Below are 17,500 nucleotides of genomic sequence, written 5' to 3'. Positions count from 1 at the left end.
CAGAACGTCTAGGGGGCGCTGCGTCCCTGCCTAGCAACTCCAGACGCTACAATGTAACTATCAGAACCCGCTGATGTAAACAAAGGCACATGGGCAGCCGCTGTGGCCAATCCGGCGGTGGGGCGCTGTGTTCGGTAACCAATGGAAGGGCGAAAAGGGGCGGGTTCGAGACAGAGGGTTTGGTGTGTGCCAGTGGAGATGGGTCTGCTGGGCTGCCAGCAGCCTGAGCCCTGCTTTTGTCCATAGTCAGGCATGGCAGCGGCAAGCGTCTGAGACAGGGGCATTAGCCCAGGAGGGAGGGGGCGGGGGGCAAGAGGATCAGGCCTAGAGAGGTCGAGGGAAATTTAAGTCAATAAATAAATAACTTTAAAAAGGCCGGGGGGGGGGGGTCCCTGGAAGGAAAATTCCCCCCAGGAAATTGCTATTCGATGGAGTGTGCAGCTGAGCTGGGCTTGTGGGAAGAAGATCGAGCAGCCTGGATTGATTTTAACGGTTTGCTGAGTAACTCTCAAGGTGAAGAAGAGAAACTTATTTGAGCCCATGGGCTCAAGTCATTAGATCTATTTGGGGGGAAAAAAACAGCTTTATATTTGAATGAGAAGGTAACGGCATCAGATACCGGGCAGGAGTTAAAGTCAGGGGGCAATGGCTCTGATCAGCTTGTTGGAATTGGCTGACCTCTCCATAGGGACGCCAGAGATCGGGGTGGTCAATTTTAATGCCCTCCACACTTTGCTCCATGCCATCATTAGACAACTCAACCTGCAGGATGTCAAAACCGAGATGCTTGATGAGAAACCTAAGCCCCTGGAACCTGTGCCTTTGCAGGAGAAAGAGACGAAGGGCCAGTGCGATGCGTCAGAAGACTTCCCCTATGCTGACTTAGAGAAGAAGGTCATTGGGGTGGCTGCTCAGGTGCATGGCATGGAGGCCAAGGTGGTTGGGGTGGCGACTCAGGTGCACGGAGTGGAGGCTCAGGTCCATGGAATAGGGGAACAAGTTCAAGGGCTTGAGAAGCAAATGGCTGCCCTGGAAAAATTGCCTTCTGGGACAGACTTGCTGGAGAGGACCAAGAGCGGCTCTCCGAATGGATCTGCAGTGGCTGACATGTGGCAAATGATGCAGATGAAGAAGAAGATAGAAGCTAATGAGACTGGCATCTCCAAGGTAAATCTTTCCGTTCCTTAAGTTGTGAGGAGGCAATATGTCCAGTGGCGAGAGCCCAGATCTAAGAATCAGCAAATATATGCTGTAGCCTTGCCTCTGCCACTGACTTGCTGTGCAACTTTGAGCAAGTCACTCACTTTACCCCTTTGTGCCTCAGTTTCCCCACCTAGAAAATTGGGTTAATATCCACCCTTCTAAAGGGTCCTGAGCCATTTGAAAGAAAAGTAGTAGATGATTGCTCTAAGTTCCTTATATAGCACTCATTACCAGACCTGTGTTCTGTATTAGTGGTTGGTGGTATTATTTTATTTATTTTATAGTTTGATATAAATAATTTCCAATAATAAGCAACGACTCCAAATTTGTGCAAAATGACAGTAAATTAGTGTCTAAAGTGAAGGACATTGAGAGGTTAGTGGACCTATGAAAGACACTAGGAAATCATGACCTGAAGAAGAGCTCGTGTAACTAGAAAGCTTCTCTTTCACCAACAGATGTTGAGCCCAGAAAAGATATTCCCTCTCCCACCTTGTCTCTCATGTAGAAATCCAGTCATTTTTAAGACTCTCACTGTGTTAGGATTAGAGCTAAACTATAAGAAGGGAAATATTTTCTGAATCCCCAGGGCCAGCCTCCAATTATCTTTTACATGTTTCCTCCAGTGTTATTTACGTTGCATGTTGTTATGGGGGTTGTGATCTGTCATGTATTTTCAAGGCTGGATAACAGGGAAAACCATGACCAGGTGTTACGCAGTTCGTATTACAGCCGTGACTTGTTGCATGAATTTTATAAGAGCATCTCTGCACTGATTCCTCTAAGGTTGCAACAGAAATAAAGTCCTGATTGCTGCTACCCATTTAATTAAAGTGCTGGATGGGAGTGATGGGGGGTTGCTCATCTAACGCATGCCATAGTTTTAATAAAGGGTGTATTCTTGTTTTCATTCATCTTATCTTCAGTCTAGGGAATGTAGAGCCCGAGTTCTTCTTTGTGACCTTTCATTGTCCTTTGTCAGCGATCTGTGTAGACCTCCCTTAGACGGTGTTGACAAATGAGCTACTCCTGAATTGGGAGCAGGCCCATCAAGAGAAGTTTGGGGGCCCGATACATCATGTTTGTTGGGGCTCCACCCCTCCCATGTCTTTATTTACACAGACATTAGTCATTTGCGGGGGGGGGGGGGGGCTGAGTTTGGAGCCCCAGTACAATTGTTCCCTCTCTCCCTCCCTCTTGTCAGCCCTGATTGCCGGTTGCGCTGTATGCTTTTAAGGGGCAGAACGGTTTCATGCACGGAGAGGTGGGATCTCTGTGCTCTGTTTCCAGCTTTGCTACAGTCTTCACATACAGTCTTTGTGACCTCTAGCAAATCTTCAAGGACCTGATGCTTTCAAAAGTGCTGAGACCCTGCAGCTCCTCTTCACTTCAGTTGAACTGGGTTCTCAGCACCTCTAAAAATCCAGCCCTTGGCTGAGCCGTGCCTCAGTTTCCCCATCCAGAACCTGTAGGTGATCTCACTTACTTACTTCACAGGTAGTTGGGGTGCTTAGTTTAATGTAGTGAAATGCTTTGATGTCCTTGGTCACAAGGAAACTATAGACGTGAACAGTGGAAGGGAGGGAGAAAAGCTCCCTGCAAATGGGGGGCAGAGGGACAAGAGGGGGAGTGAGGAGAGGTACTGACACTTGGCAGGGTGGGGGCAGGCAGCTGGCTCTAAGCTGGGAAGGAGGGTCCCAGCCCAGGGGTTCCTACCTGCTTCCCGGCTCCCAGGCCTCATGGCAGCTGCTTCCACAATATTTCCCTGTTCCTGCTCCCCACCTGCACCCCCATTTCTGCCGCCCCTGGTGCAAGTGGCATTTTCTATTCAAGAACTCCAATAGCGTTCAAAGAAATTGGACCTGTGCCTCTCTGAGGGGTCATACCCTGCGGTCAGATCACACACACAGTTTCCATTGGAGTCGGGGCAGAGGGAAGGGAGGGGTTGCATTGAAATCATGGCAGATGTATTGCCAGATATGCTCTTGCCTGATGCAGTTAGTGCCATGTGATGCTGTAGGTTTATGGGCGAGGAAGTAATATTTCCCCCCCATCTCTGTCCCCTGACTTACCTCTGCCCTTGGATCCTTTCCCCACTCCATGTGCATTAGTGGCAGATCTGCCACGGTACAGATCCCGCAGGGGGCTGCTTGAGACTGTACAGCTGTTCTGTCTGAGTTACTAGGAATAATGTAAAATGCTGTAGTTTTTACCCTTCATCTTGTAGGAAAATAGCATCACCTCCAGGATGTCTGCTATCCCCCTTATAGCCTGGGGCTCCCTGAAGGCGGTTTGAGTTCAGATTCTAGCTTTTTTTTCTTTTCCTCCTCTCTGTCAGGGTGAGTTGTAGTGTTGCCAAGTTAATTCTTGCCATTCCAAGAGGCGGGAGGCTGGCTAAGGAGCTGAAGTGGTGTGCCGGAGAGACCCGTGCTTCTGTTCTAAGACCAAGGATACCAGCATGTTGCACAGGTTCATTAGGGGAAAGTCCTGGGGATTTTCCCCACCGGAAGGGGAGTGTCTGTGCTGCAATCGAAAATCGGGACGGGGGAGTAAAAAGAGGGGAGAAAAGTGGCCTCTTACGAGGGCACAAGGAATAACTTGTTCTTCTTAGAGCAGCCTCTGCACATTCCAACTCATGGGATGCACTGGCAGTGCAGCCTGGACCAATCCGTATGATGTGACCGTAGAAAGGACAAAGGTGTCATGGAACAGGGAGGTGTAATATTCCCTCCCTAGGCAGCAGTAGCACCACTGAGATACTAGGGTCAGCTTTGGGTTCCTTAGTCCCAGAAGGACAGTTACAAACTAGGGGGAACTGGGAGAACAAAAAACTGACCCGTGGCCTGGAGGAGCTGACTCAGAAGGAAGATGTATAGAGCTAAATGTGTAGGGTTGGCCAAGTGATAATTAAATGTATGTGGAGTGGTGATGAAGGGGAGGTAATATTCAAATGGGGGAGGGCAGTTGGGGGCATTGGGCCTGTTTTGCTTGCTTAGTATGGATAAAGAAGATCTGAAGGGTTGGGGGCGAGGGGAGGGGGGTGAAAATGTGAGTTTTTCTGCTTGCCGTCCTCTTAGAAATCTCAAACATGTTTAAGTCTGTGCTTTTGCAAGAGCATTCATTGGAGGTCCTCAGTGTGGATTATGACCTTTCTAAGTCCTTCATTGAAGGGTTTAAGGGTTTGACTCTTTAGCGGAAACTTCTTGTTCTCCCAGGTAGTTCTCATGCATCTGAGTTAAACAGATATTAACAAAAGATGGACAAAGGTGCTGTGTGCCCTCATTTCCCACGGCTTTCAGCGTCTCACAGGCTCAGGTGCTGGTTATCCTACTGCTTCTGTCTTGCATATTCAGCAGGATACTGACTATGGTAGTTTGGAGGTGCTCTGCCCTTCCAGCTCCCATCACAGTCCAAAATTCATGCAGCATGAGTCGGGGTAGGATTTAGGGTTTGCGGGGAGCTCAACAAGGTTATTATTGCAGTCCCTACATTCCACACACAACCCCCCGCCCCCCGCGGCCGATCCCTCCTCCTTTTCTCCATCATGACTGGACAATGGATTTCCCCTTCCTTTCTCCTGTACAGGGTGCTTGGGAGTGGGAGGACCTGGTTGCTAGGTCTCATCGCAGAACAGGTCAACAGGGCTCTCCCTGTTCTGTGCTCAGCTGGTTCTGCCTAGGGACCAGATCGATGCACCTGGATGGTCCTTGGCCTCACAGTTCCATGTTATGCCTAGGACCATTCCACAAAATTGGGACTCTTCCAAGTCCTCCACTGAACTGGGGAGCCCGCTGGGCTGTGGCCTTGGCAGGTCTAAACAAAGCTCTGGCATAGGTGAAGAGGGTGTGACACCATGGGCGGGGGGGATGTTAATTTCCTAAGTACTGCCTCTTTTGCAGAGCTGTGAGCGTTTGCCACACAGAGGGAGCTCCTGGCGCAGATAGCATGTCTACAAGGGTAACACATTGTGATAGGTGAACCTCCCTCTCTGTTCCCTGCCGTGCAAAATGAGTAGCTCATATTTTATACATCTGTTTGTGTGATCTAAACACAGCAGCCGTTCTCTGATGGAGAAAGTTATGAACCTGCTCTGAGGAGGCAACTGGCCCTTGTGCAGTGGGACTAGCATCGCTTATGTTGAGGACGTAGGTGATGCGTAGGCCTCGTGTGGCATGGAGAACGCCGCCCCTACTCATTAGCAGTGTTTGCTGATGGAATGGTTGGCTGAAATGGACAGTCTCGGAAGTGGGTAGGGTGACCAGATAGCAAGTATGAAAAATCGGGACAGAGTGTGGGGGGTAATAGGCACCTATATAAGAGAAATCCCCAAATATTGAGACTGTCCCTATAAAATCAGGACATCTGGTCATCCTAGAAGCGGGGACTGTGTGCTCTAGACCAGCATGGGGAGCAGACCTTGTCGTGGAGGCCGGCCAGCGTGTATCTTGCACGTACCAGCAGAGCCTAGTGAGCCGTGCTTCAGGAGCTAGCTGGCTGTCTTTAGGATAGCGATCAAATGTGAAAGGAAAAGCCATGCCCAAAGAATGCCTCCAAAGCAGGAGCAATTGCAGCGGAATTTCGTAGGGAAAGAGTTGAGCCACAAGATTAAAGCAAGTCCCGGCTGAATTATTCATCCCTTCGTGGAGCATATTGGGAGGGAAATGGAGCTGCTTTGATGAGAGAATGAGCCTTTTCTGTGGCGGGTACACAGCTCCTTCTCAGGGCATTACATCAGCACCCAGGCTCATGTAGCACAGTTACTGCAATCCAATGTGGCAGGCCGTAAATGTTTAATTATTTGCCATTGCTGCTTCGGGGGGGTCATGTTAAATAAAAAACCGAAGCATCCCCATTGTGATCTGTGGGAGCTGGGCTCTGGTTTCCAATTCATCTCCTGAACGATCGAATATTTGCGAGAGAGTCGATGTTTCCCATCAGTTTGAGTACAGCGCCGATACCTTAAGCCATCTAAGTGTAAACCGGGGTTGCCGCTGGTTTGATCCAAGAGCAATATTTCAGCTAGGAAATAAGGGCCCCATTCTGTGAGGCACAGAGAGCTGGCAGCTGGCTGCTGAGTGAGCATCCTCAGTGAAGCCAACGAGAATTGTGAATGCTCAGCACCTTGTAGGACGGGGTCTGACTTTTTCTTTTTTTAAATGGTTTTGTGGATTGATCCTACTTGTGCTGAGTTAATGGAAATAAAACATCAGTGTGAGTCCTGGGTGACAGCACAGAACCCCAAGATAAAAGAAAACAAATTTTCTGGTCAAGAGATTGGAATTTCCAGGTGTTGCGAGGCCAGTTTCTAAGCCCCATACAATGGGGTGGAACTCAAGCCCGTGCAGCAGACCCAGCACAAGACCGATGTACAACTTGAGTTTTATTTTGAGAGTTTAAGTGGGACTGCAAAGGATGAATAGCTTTTGTGCTGGCTCTGCCGGGGGTGAATTGGCTACCCACATGAGTAACTGCTCACCACTTTGAGTAAGTGGATCTCCCTTCAGCCCTAGGGAATGTAACTCTCCAGTTGCTCCTGTTGTTTAATCATCTTTTTTTGTCATAGGTGTGTATCTAATACCTGGCCATTTTAATCTTCAGAAGTGCTCAGCATTAATTGGGAGACGGGGGGGCTCTAATAGTTAGAACGTGTGTCTGGACACCTGGGTTCCATTCCTGCTTTTGCCATTGAGTCATCATGTGACCTTGAGCAAGTCACTTGACCCTCTTGTTGCTTCATTTTGCCCATCTGTAAAATGGAGGATAATATCCTCTGCGCTTGGCAGGGTTGAGATGAGGCTGTTTGTAAATCCCTGGGAGACACCGCACTGAGCAATGCTATGTGGATGCACAGTGTTGTTGTAGAACTTTGCTTGTTAATAACAGGGCCAGCGGAGTGGTTGATCCCTGACCAATGTCCTACTAAAGATCTGCACAGCTGAGAGCCTCGGTTAATGGGATTCAAAGGGAACAACCCTCTAACGCTGGAGCTCCAAGGAGAGGCGGGCATCCAGTCCACTGGCAGAGGGAAAGCGGGACAGTGCCAACAACACTGTGGCCTGGGTCATTTATTATCCGGGTCGGAGGTGGTGAGGTGAAGGCAACTCACGTAACTTGGCATATCTTACACCGAGAACAGCTTCCAGCTGCGAGCAGCTTAGCACAGTCTGCTTCTATACTTTGCAACATCCCCAGCAGCTTCCAGCTGATCTCAAAGTGCTTTCCAAACATCATTGCCTCGTGGCTGTAGGTAAATATCACTATCCCCGTTTTACAGATGAAGAAACTGAGGCACGAGGAGATTGTGTGGCCTTTGGCAAGCCATTTGGTGAGTCAGTGGCATAGCCCAAATCTCCTGTCCCCCTGCTCTAACCATGAGATGGAGCTACTGTAGCAGACATTGTCTGTTTACCATGAGAGTCCTGGTTTGAGTCTGCTATGGTCTAGTGCACTGTGTGAACAGGCTAAGTCCAGCTAATGAATAGTTAAGCCACTCACTGGTATTTGGCATCAGCTGTTGAGCACAGCATCAGTGAAGTTTTTGATCCCACTGTTGGTATATCAGAGGCAGGTTTTGTGGCAAAAGCTATAGAATAAGGGTACTGTGTGGGCATAACAACAGTGCCAGAGGGAGAAGCGTATAGTACCCAAATCTGGAAGGAGAAGTCTTCAGAGTCCAAGCTAAAATGGGAAGGCAGCAAGCTAATGAACAGTGAATGCTCACACATCACGGTCTCCTGGCATAGACCTCAGGGCATGTCTGCACTTGATCTGTTCACACTCAGTTAGGTACCGAATGCAATGATATTGACCCCCTGTCTAGAAATGTGCTGACGGGGGGAGTGGGGGGAGAGGGCCAGGCTGGCACTTTCATTTAACCCTTTCGGTTAATCTAGCAGATCCTTGGTCTGCCTGGAGGTGTGGAGCTGCCAGGCTTAATTAATGTATGCATTATAAGCTGTTATTTACTTGGGGAGTAAAAGGAGAAGTTCTGCTGAGCCCCTCCCTGTGTGCAGCTCCCTGTTGGGAAGGATGCTCTGGATGGAGCTGCTGTGTTCTGTTCTGGAAGCTTATGGCCCCAACTCCTACCTGTTTAAGCTGGCTCCCTGGCAAGCCCCTTGCCACCGTCCACACTCCGTTGGCAGCTGGAGCTCGCCTAACAGGGTCCATCTCCTGGCTCTCTGTCAGATAGGTGGGCATTATTCTCCCTGCTAATTATAAAGCTAAGGAAACTGAGACAGACAGGAGAGTGCCTTGCCACAGGTCACACAGCCAGTCAGTGGCAGAGCCGGGAATGATAGCTCCCTGTCCCTTGTCCGATTTGTTAGGCCCCGCTGCCCCTCCGAGCATCCTCACTGTAGCTTACTAGGTATTCTTGTGGCCCTAAATTCGCTCCCCTCTCTGTTCCAGGCCATGGCTCTGTTCCAGGATCTGCTGAATGAGGTCAACGGCGTGAAGATGGCTAATTTCCATATGAACGAGGGCCTCCAAAACATCAAGGAAAAACTTGACTCTGTGAGTGTGGCCCTTGCCCACAGAACAGAGCCGGCCTGGTCACACTCCCTGGTGAGGGGAGTGCCAAGCCTTCTCCTTCCACCCCTGAGGCACCGACATCCCCTAGTCCCTCTTGCTGTATGCATTGAGTCCTCCCTGTCCCCCACCACCTGGGCTACCCTTGTGCCATGTACCCTCAGCGGGGCTCTCCCTCCTGTCACAAGCAGCATTCAAACCCAAGGGGAGTTAACGCAGTCCCCGTCCCCTTGATTTCTCTTCTCGCTACTCCCCAGGCCTTTATGAGCTAGTATTCCCCACCCTTCCTGTGTTTTGGGGGTAACTTAGAGTGCAAACTGCTTGGGCCGGATCTGTGCCTGGCTTATGTGCAGCAGATCAGTATGCTCTAAGGGAAGTGTCCCATAAGAACACACTGTTCCCCCTCTGCACATGTAGGGGAGAATGTCTCCTCTCCCTCCCTCTCTGTCTGTCTGCGGTAATGCTGGTCAGAGCAGACAGAGGGGACTGGCTGACCTCTCCTCTCTTGTGGGAATTGCACTGAAGACCAGCTTGTACCCTTAGGGCTGCTCCCTATTACTCTAATACCAGGAAAGGGCAGGCAGGGGGTTGATCTGGGGAGAGAAGAGGGGGTAGAATCCTTAGTTCACCATGTAAAATATCTCATTTTGCTTGCACATTGGCCTCCTCAATTAAAATGCCTGCACGGTGTCTGTGGCATGGGACAAGGGGAAGGAGCAGGAGATGCTGCCAGAGGACAGATGCTCTGCGCGTGCAAAAACAGCCAATAGCTAAGCTGGCCAGGGATGGCAGGAGGCATTGGGACTGAGACGCATCGGCAGAGCTAGGAAGGGAATAGCAGGGGATGCTGGGGCTGAAGTCCGTCGGCAGTGTGGCTCATGGGGAGCCCAGGCCTGGGACAGCAGGGCAGGATGCAAGTCAGAACTGAGCTGAGCATGGGCACTGGGGAGCTGGCTATTCAGACAGAGCTGTGTGCCAGTCCCGCACACCAACCGCGTGGTTGAGTCGATCTGGCTGGGGAGTAACGGGTGGAGGAGTCGTGCACTGGGCTCACCTGCACTCTCAGGCCTTCCCTTCCCTAGAGCCTTGTTACTGTTCCTGAGCACTCCGCCCAGGAGTTAACCAGCGCCAGAGCAGAGGGAATGGGGTTTGTACTCCCAGGGCCTGGGGAAGCCATGCTGGGTGGCCAGGCCTGTAACAGCAGAGCCAACTGCCTGGCTCAGGTAACATGAGCTGATGCTGCAGCCAGGAGGTAAAAATTCAGCGCTCAGGACCCCCACAAGGGATCCCAGCGAGGTGACAAACACGCCTGATGGGTGTGAAGTGAGTCTGCGGAGTTCCCGTCCCCAGGTGCCCATGGGATAGGTGGGATTGAGAAGCATTCACCTTTGTGTCACCGCTGCCTTCTCCTGCCAGTTCCACCAAGGCGGGGAAGCTTTAGAATCCATCCAGGGGCTCAGGAGGAGCCCCACTGGCAGAGGGGCTGAGAAAGAACATTGAAATGTGAGGGGGTATTTAGCACAGGGAAGGGGTGAGGAAGAGCCAATCCCCTGTTAACTGCTGGAGGAGTTAGATAGATAAAGGAGCCCAGCATGGGATCCAGGACAGGGCACCTGCCCACGCCCCTTGAAGGACTAAGACAGGGAGCCATCATTCCATGTCAATGGTGAGCGAGAACTCTCAGCAGGTAAATCATTCTAGCAAGGCCTGGGGGAGCTCCCACCTGCCTCGTGCCAGCCATAGGTCTCTGCCAACCGAGGGATTGTTGCCAGGTGGGGGAGAGTTTGAATCTTGTGATGCCGCCCACAGGGAGGCAGCAGAGCTTGGTAGTACCCAGCTTACTCCTTGTACCTTCAGGGATCCTCAGGGTGGCCATCTGCAGGAACGCTTGCAAAACATGCTAGCTCCCCCGAGGATCTAGCCAGCCGCAAGAGCTTATTCCTTTTGCAACTTGGCAAGCTGCCTTTTCCCATGAGCCTTGGGGGAAGGGAGGAGGGCTGTGGGGAAGCAGTAAACATCTCGTTTCCTAGAGTACAGGGAAACAAAAGCTAAGTGGATGCCAAGGCTGTGCCTTTACTGTGTGTGTTCAGCCCCAAAAGCATGCTCTACCCAAGAGAATAGGCAGTTGCCTCCCAGACCCCACCCTGTGTGCCTGGGGCCAGCCCAGCCTACCTCACTGACCTAGTCCCTTATCACAACCCCCTCTGATTTGCCTCTGATTTGCCACTGCCCCCACAACACAGGACTGGAACACCCTTCCTATTCCGCTTCCCCAGCCCACCCCCTCTTGCCTTTCCAGTCTCTTCTGAACGCTTGCTCCTTCAGCTCCAACAAGTGGGGCTTGAAAAACCCACTTTCCTGTGGTAAGTAGGAAACTGATCCATGGGGGTCTTTCTATTGACTTCAGTGGGCTGTGGGTCAGACCCATAGTGCTGGGCTTTCAGGGTTTTTCATGGTGACCTTTTCCATTTAATTGGTGCCCACCCCAACCCCCATCATATACAACACAATAAACTGAGGTCAGAGCTAGTTTCAAGTGTTTTACTTGTATGCTGTGCTTAAAGGGATATGACCAAGACAGAAAACCATATTTATAAATATCACACCCTTTTCTGGGTTTTTAATACCACTTTAGATGATCAAAACTGAAAGATCTTTACAAATCAGAGGCCTGATTCTGCAAACATTCGCTCACATCAGCCCCTTCACTTGCCTGAAGAAGGCTTTGTCAGACTGGGTTCTTAATCTGTTTTTCAGAACATAAGCTCTTTATTTTTTGCACATCACTCACCTTAATTAATCTTCTCAGTTTTGCTTTCTGTTTATGGCTCGTTTGATGCACTAGAACAAAGTTCTTGTGTTGAGTTTCCAGTACTGGAGGAAGAAATATTTAAAGGCACACCATCAACTTAAGCATCCCATTCCTGTCAGAATTTGTTGGACCCTTTCCAGTTAACAATAACTCCCAAGATTACTAGTATTGAAATAGACTAGAGCAAAGTGGTTTTTTTTTGCTTGCTCCTTCAGTTTGTTTATTTTGTATTTTATATAGTCAAACTTTCCCCCACTCCGTAAGAACAAACAGTCAGTTTCTTCCCTTCTTGCTTGCATGACTTTCACAGAGCAACAGCAGAGAGGGAAAACATTTAAAAGATAGGAAAATGGGACTGCAAACCCACAATTTGGCAGGGGCACCAAAGGGCATGTCACTCAGGTTTTGAAACAGATTGTATTGCAAGCTGATGCCACTGCCTTTTGAAATACAAATAATAGGAAAATAGATATTGGAGGGGGCAATATAAATGCACACACACGGTGTGGGTGTGCTGGTGTGCGCTTGCACATGTGCGCTCACACAACCCCCCCTACATTTTGGATCTAAGTCTGAATTGGCCATCTTCCTTTTTAAAGGCAATCACACACACACCAGACTGTAGGAGATTAACTAAACTCTCTTCTCTTGCAAGAATTTACAACTGGATACCCAGGAGATTGGCAATCGACTGCAGACCTGCATTGCTGATCAGAAGAACTTGGATAGTGATGTGGTATGTCTCTGAGGGGAACGATTTGCATATGAATTGCCAAGGCACCCCCGGAACCCCAATTTTCATTCCCTGACTCCTCCTTTTCGGGTGCTGATCTTCACTGAAATCCCTAGCTTCTACTCCTTTATTTCTTCCCCGCAGGTCTTCTATGCTGAGTCAAGATCTCAGCTACTTGGACCAGGAAGGACCTGATCCTGAGTATAGGCACAGACTCAGTGGGTGCTCCAGGGCTGGAGCACCCACGGGGAAAAATTAGTGGGTGCTCTGCATCCACCAGCAGCCAAGCTCCCCGCCCAGCCCCCCCCCCACCTCCGCCTCCTCCCCTGAGTGCGCCACATCCTCGCTCCTCCGCCTCCTCATCCATGTTTGCTCCGGGAGGGGGAGAGGAGGAGTGGGAACGTGGCGTACTCAGGGAGGAGGCGGGGAAGAGGCGGGACTGGGACAGGGATTTGGGGAAGGAGTCGGAATAGGGTCAGGGAGAGGGTAGAGTTGGGGTGGGAACTTTGGGGAAGGTGTTGGAATGGGGGCGGGGCTGATGTGAAAGGGGGCGGGGCAGGGTGGAGTTGGGGTAAGGTCAGGGGCAGGGTGGGGGGTCGAGCACGCACCGGCGATAGCAGAAGTCAGCACCTATGATCCTGAGAGGTGCTGATCAACTCATTCCCTGTGACTTCAGTGCTCAGCATGTCTCATGGTCAGGCCCTAAGCAGCGCTAAGTGTCCCAAACCACCTCCAGTAAGAACAGGAATTACACATATATTGAGGGGCAAGGCACATGAGTCTCTTCCTGAGTTTCTGTGGTCCTCCTTCCTCCTGATGCCCCCGGAAACACCCCAAATCATCCAGCTTCCTCTCTTGCTAGAGGATTCTTTAGGGACAGGAAATGCCAGTGCTTCTATAGGAGGAGTTAAAGCCTCCGCTTCTCCACTAGGAAGGCTTAGGTGTCTGTCCCTAGTACTCCATGATCGCAGAAGTGGTGGTATGGGCATCTGGGGAGGGTCTGCGCCATCTTGGAACCAAGGATGCTGCTCAGTTGGGGAACATACATTCTCTGTCGAGCTATCTTCTTGGGTGATCCCTGGGCTGCTAGTCTCTGAAGAGTTAATGGAGGAGAGAATGAAGTCCCTTCCTAGATATGCACCACAGAAGTACAGTCATCTCTGTTTGGTTTTGGTTTGCTTTCTTTCCAGAGGAACCTAGAGCGAAGGATAAACCTCTATCCTTCCCCCGAAGAAATGTATAACATGGTGCGCTGGGAAGTTCTGGAGGACTGTCTTGTGACAGGCAAAGACAAGAGCCCATCCACTGTGAGTGTGACTTCAATTAGGGGTGGCAGGGGGGAGCGGGGAGCTTAACATGTTTGCTCCTTTCCTCTTCCTCTGCTGAGACATCCCCATAATAGAGTGAGGAGGGAGATCTTGTGAATCTGGACATTTTCCAGTCTTTGTGCGGCTTGACACGGTCTGAGACACTCTTCTCTGGGGCAGGATGTCCGGAACTGGCTTTGAGGGATCAGCCTGTACCTCTGTCAAGTTTCACATTTCTAGGCCCCAGTGCCATGCAAGGTTCCACTTGAACAGGCTCTTGTCCAAGGCTTCTCTCTCTAAATGTGGCCTTTTCTGATGTATGAGAGAGCCAGGCCTTTTCCCTCCGCCTGCCCTCTGACCCCAAGTTGTGATGGCACCTTGTGATTGCCATTCCTCTGACACCAAGGGGCCATGCCTGAGCACTGGAAATCCTTGTATGACTCCTACCCAGGGCTTCCCAGTGCAGGGGCGCCGGAACGGGGGGTGTCCGAGGGTCCATGGCCCTCCCACTTTTTGCCTGTCCACTTTTCACCACCAGCCCCACCCCTGTCCCTCCGCGTCCCCCTGAGGCTCCGCCTCCCAGCCAGGCTGGAAGTGGAGCCTAGCTCAGGGAGCCTGGGCAACTGTGGGGTGCTGCCAACCCTCCATCTGCCCTGGGTGGAGGAATCCGGGGGTTGGGGACATGGGCTTGGGCTGCTCTCCGCCACCCCTCCCCCCGCCACCATGGGCAGGTGGAGGGGCCCAGGCTCTTCAGGGGGAAGAGGGTGACAGGAGTGGGGCCACGGAGGGGGCCAGTTTGGGGAAGGCTCCACCACCCCTGTCACAGTGTCTAACTAGCACAGTATGAGAAGGGTAATTTGTGTCATTTGGAGGCCTCACATTCTTGGAATTGATGCACTTACAGGATTTTACAGTGGCCACTGGACTAAATTAACCACTGGTGTAACCCCATCAACTTTACTCAGTGCATGAATTTGGTCCTTTCTTTCCGTGCATGGTAAACATGTCTTATAGATGAGCTAACTGATCTGGTTCTTTCCCTTTTCTCGTCTCCAGGGTGCAGGCCTAGGGCAGCTTCCTGTTGCATTTAACTGTCTAGGGAAGTCACTGGCTGAATCTTCATGATTAGATAGCAGTGATGTCACCATGTCTTATAGGGGTTGATTGGAAAGCTAGTCCTGAGAGAAGATGAATTTGGTGGCAGTTGCTAGGGGATGGCTGCCAGCCTCAGAAAATAGCCCCACAGTGTGACACAACTGGTAGCTTATGGTCAAGCTGGAGGAATGCTAGAGTGGAGTAAGGCAAGGTGTTGTGGGTCAGGATGGAGATGCATTTGGCAGAGAATTGGAAGGTGCAGAGGAACTTACACAGTGTCTCCGTGTACCATACGTAGCTCTAGCCATTGTGCTAGCAGGACTGAGTACTTTACACAAGTGGGACTAAACCCTGCTCTTTTCCAAGAGGTTCAACAGAGCAGATCTCCACTTCTCCCCCTCCGGCTTAAGCCCCGTTTCTCTCCCAGAATGCATACATTCCGTTACTCTAATTCACAGGCAAACACCTTCCCCTTCGCTTTGACCTCCTCCTTCATCATGTCCAAGTAGCACATTGTACACTTTACCAGCGCACTTGCGTCTGTGGAGGATATATCGGTTTAGCTGCGGTCAGAGTTACAGTTATGCACTTGGGAGTGGGTTAGAGTAGCTGCATGTGTGTATTGTGATTGGTACTCATTGGAGGCGCAAGGGAGCTTGTAGTGGAGGTGAGGGCCTGTGAGCGTGTTTGCACAGGAAGGCTTGTGGGTGAAGATTGGTTTAACTGGGGACTTCAACTTGTAGTGATCACCTTGGTGGGGTTTGTACTTCAGCAACCTTAAATCCAAGCTAATGAAGGAATGTGCCTGATTGAACACATCTGTAATACACCCCTACCTCCATGAACAGGCTGTGAGGGAAGGTCAGGGGCAGCATTTGGCTCATAGCATGTCTGTCAAACAATTAACTTCATATAGCATCATACAAGGTGGCAACTTCATGACTGTACCATTCTGTGGGAGTCATAGATTAGCTACTGAGATCCCCCTGTAGGTATGGAGTAGATAGAAAAATAGAGACACTCACAGGGCACAGGAGGTGATGTCCTATAGGGCAAATAAACCCATGGGAATTCAACAAGTTAATTGATCAATTGGGAACTTCTATTCCAGTGCTAATCTCTGTAGTAAGCAACTATATTGCAACATGATATTCCTAACACGTGCTATTCTTGTTCTGTGTCAGAAACTCTATAAAGTTACCCATACGGACGCATGCAGGTGGCATAGTTTCCAAAAGAAATCATTTATTTCCTTACCATGGAATGACATTTCATATTTATGTGACTGCTAATTCCCAGAATTAGTCATTCCAAAGACAGTCCCTGGAAAGTATTGGTGCTATTAGGAGGTGAAGAAGGTGATCAGACCTTCTCAGAATGGGATAGGCCTGAGCCACCAGATCTAGAATTGGATGAGGATTTCCAGCTCCTGAGAGCAGACCTAGGGTTCTGGTTTGGCCTGGGGACCCCCCTACAGAATTATGCTCAGGATCCTGATACCAACTACTCCCCCCACCTCAGCCTCACACATTTTAGCTCAAGTGTGCTTCAGTCCAGGGTTTCCGTTCTGGCTCATGTGATTTTCATGCATACACAATGCTTGTTGTTCCTATGGAGGGCATTTTGGCAGACAGAGTAACTGTAATACCTGGTGGAAAGTAGCTGGTGTGACTGGCAGGGGCAAGTGTACACAATTGAGAGGGAGGGGCAGATATCTGCTAGGAATCCCATCCCAGAGACTCCTCTAGAAAGCAGGCTCCTAGGAAACACTTGGCCACTAGTGGAATTGATTCAGCAACCAGCAAGGTCTTCAGAGGGCATTTTGTGATTGCTGCTTCTTTTCAGTATAAAGGCCGGTTGGGGGCACGTCCTGTCCCATTGCCCATTCTGTCCAAATAGGCCTGTCTGATTTGATGGTAGTGTTACTTCCAGTTGAAGTGCAGAAATAGAAGAGGGTGGTTTTGAATATCCCAGCTTCCCCCCCCCCCACACACACACACACAATTTACTTTGAACTAGTGCCCATCAGTAAATTGCTCCCATTCCATTGGTTTCCAGGAAGCCCAGTCTGGGGATCCCAGCCTAGGCCAGCCCTCTGCAGCCGAGCAACCAGCTTCAGTTATGGACACCCAAGCCAGAAAACCCTCTGTAACCTGGGCAGGGGCTCCAGGGAGCCAGCCTGGCTCTCCCAGCAGCAGACCTGGTACTCCAGGGATGCAGGCAGGGACCAGGGCAGGCATGCCAGCAGTCCAGCCAGCAGCCCGGGCAGGCACTCCTGGAACTAGGGCAGGCACACCAGAAGCCCAAGCAATCACTCCAGCAGCCCAGGCAGGCTCCCCCAGGACCCAGCCAGGGGCCCAGGCAGGCTCCCACAGGACCCAGCCAGGGGCCCAGGCAGGCTCCCCCAGGACCCAGGCAGGCTCCCCCAGGACCCAGCCAGGGGCCCAGGCAGGCATCCCCGGGGCTCAGCCAGGGTCACCTGGGGCCCAGGCAGTCTCCCCCGGGGCTCAGCCAGGGACCCAGGCAGTCTCCCCCAGGACACAGCCAGGGGCCCAGCCAGGCTCTCCCGGGGCCCAGCCAGGCTCTCCCGGGGCCCAGCCAGGCTCTCCCGGGGCCCAGCCAGGGGCCCAGCCAGGCTCTCCCGGGGCCCAGCCAGGTTCCCCCTGGGCCCAGCCCGGGGCCAAGCCAGGTTCCCCCAGGGCCCAGCCTGGGGCCCAGGCAGGCTTCCCCGGGGCCCAGGCAGGTGCTCCAGGAATCCAGCCAAGCTTCCCTGGCACCTGGCCCAGTTCCCCAGGGACCCAAGTGGGGCCTCCTGGAGCTCCA

The 17,500-nt window shown here is 51.2% G+C and overlaps 1 protein-coding gene across 2 annotated transcripts in view; it reads left to right on the top strand.

The window, feature by feature from the left end:
• The first annotated feature begins 386 nt into the window (after nucleotides 1-386).
• Nucleotides 387-17,500, top strand: part of QRICH2 (glutamine rich 2) — a 53,466-nt gene continuing 36,352 nt past the window's right edge. The window contains exons 1-4 of one of the 2 annotated variants that reach the window (XM_074971072.1): nucleotides 387-1,167; nucleotides 8,611-8,715; nucleotides 12,198-12,278; nucleotides 13,466-13,582. In XM_074971072.1, the coding sequence (XP_074827173.1) occupies nucleotides 646-1,167; nucleotides 8,611-8,715; nucleotides 12,198-12,278; nucleotides 13,466-13,582 (825 nt within the window). In that variant the 5' untranslated portion in view covers nucleotides 387-645. The remainder of the gene's footprint in view (nucleotides 1,168-8,610; nucleotides 8,716-12,197; nucleotides 12,279-13,465; nucleotides 13,583-17,500) is intronic. The other variant, XM_074971073.1, reaches the window with a different exon arrangement.

The sequence above is a fragment of the Natator depressus genome, chromosome 14, assembly GCF_965152275.1.
Source record: "Natator depressus isolate rNatDep1 chromosome 14, rNatDep2.hap1, whole genome shotgun sequence".
Taxonomy (NCBI): domain Eukaryota; kingdom Metazoa; phylum Chordata; order Testudines; family Cheloniidae; genus Natator; species Natator depressus.
The sequence above is the reverse complement of the archived record's forward strand: the minus strand, read 5'-3'. Positions and strand labels throughout refer to the sequence as shown.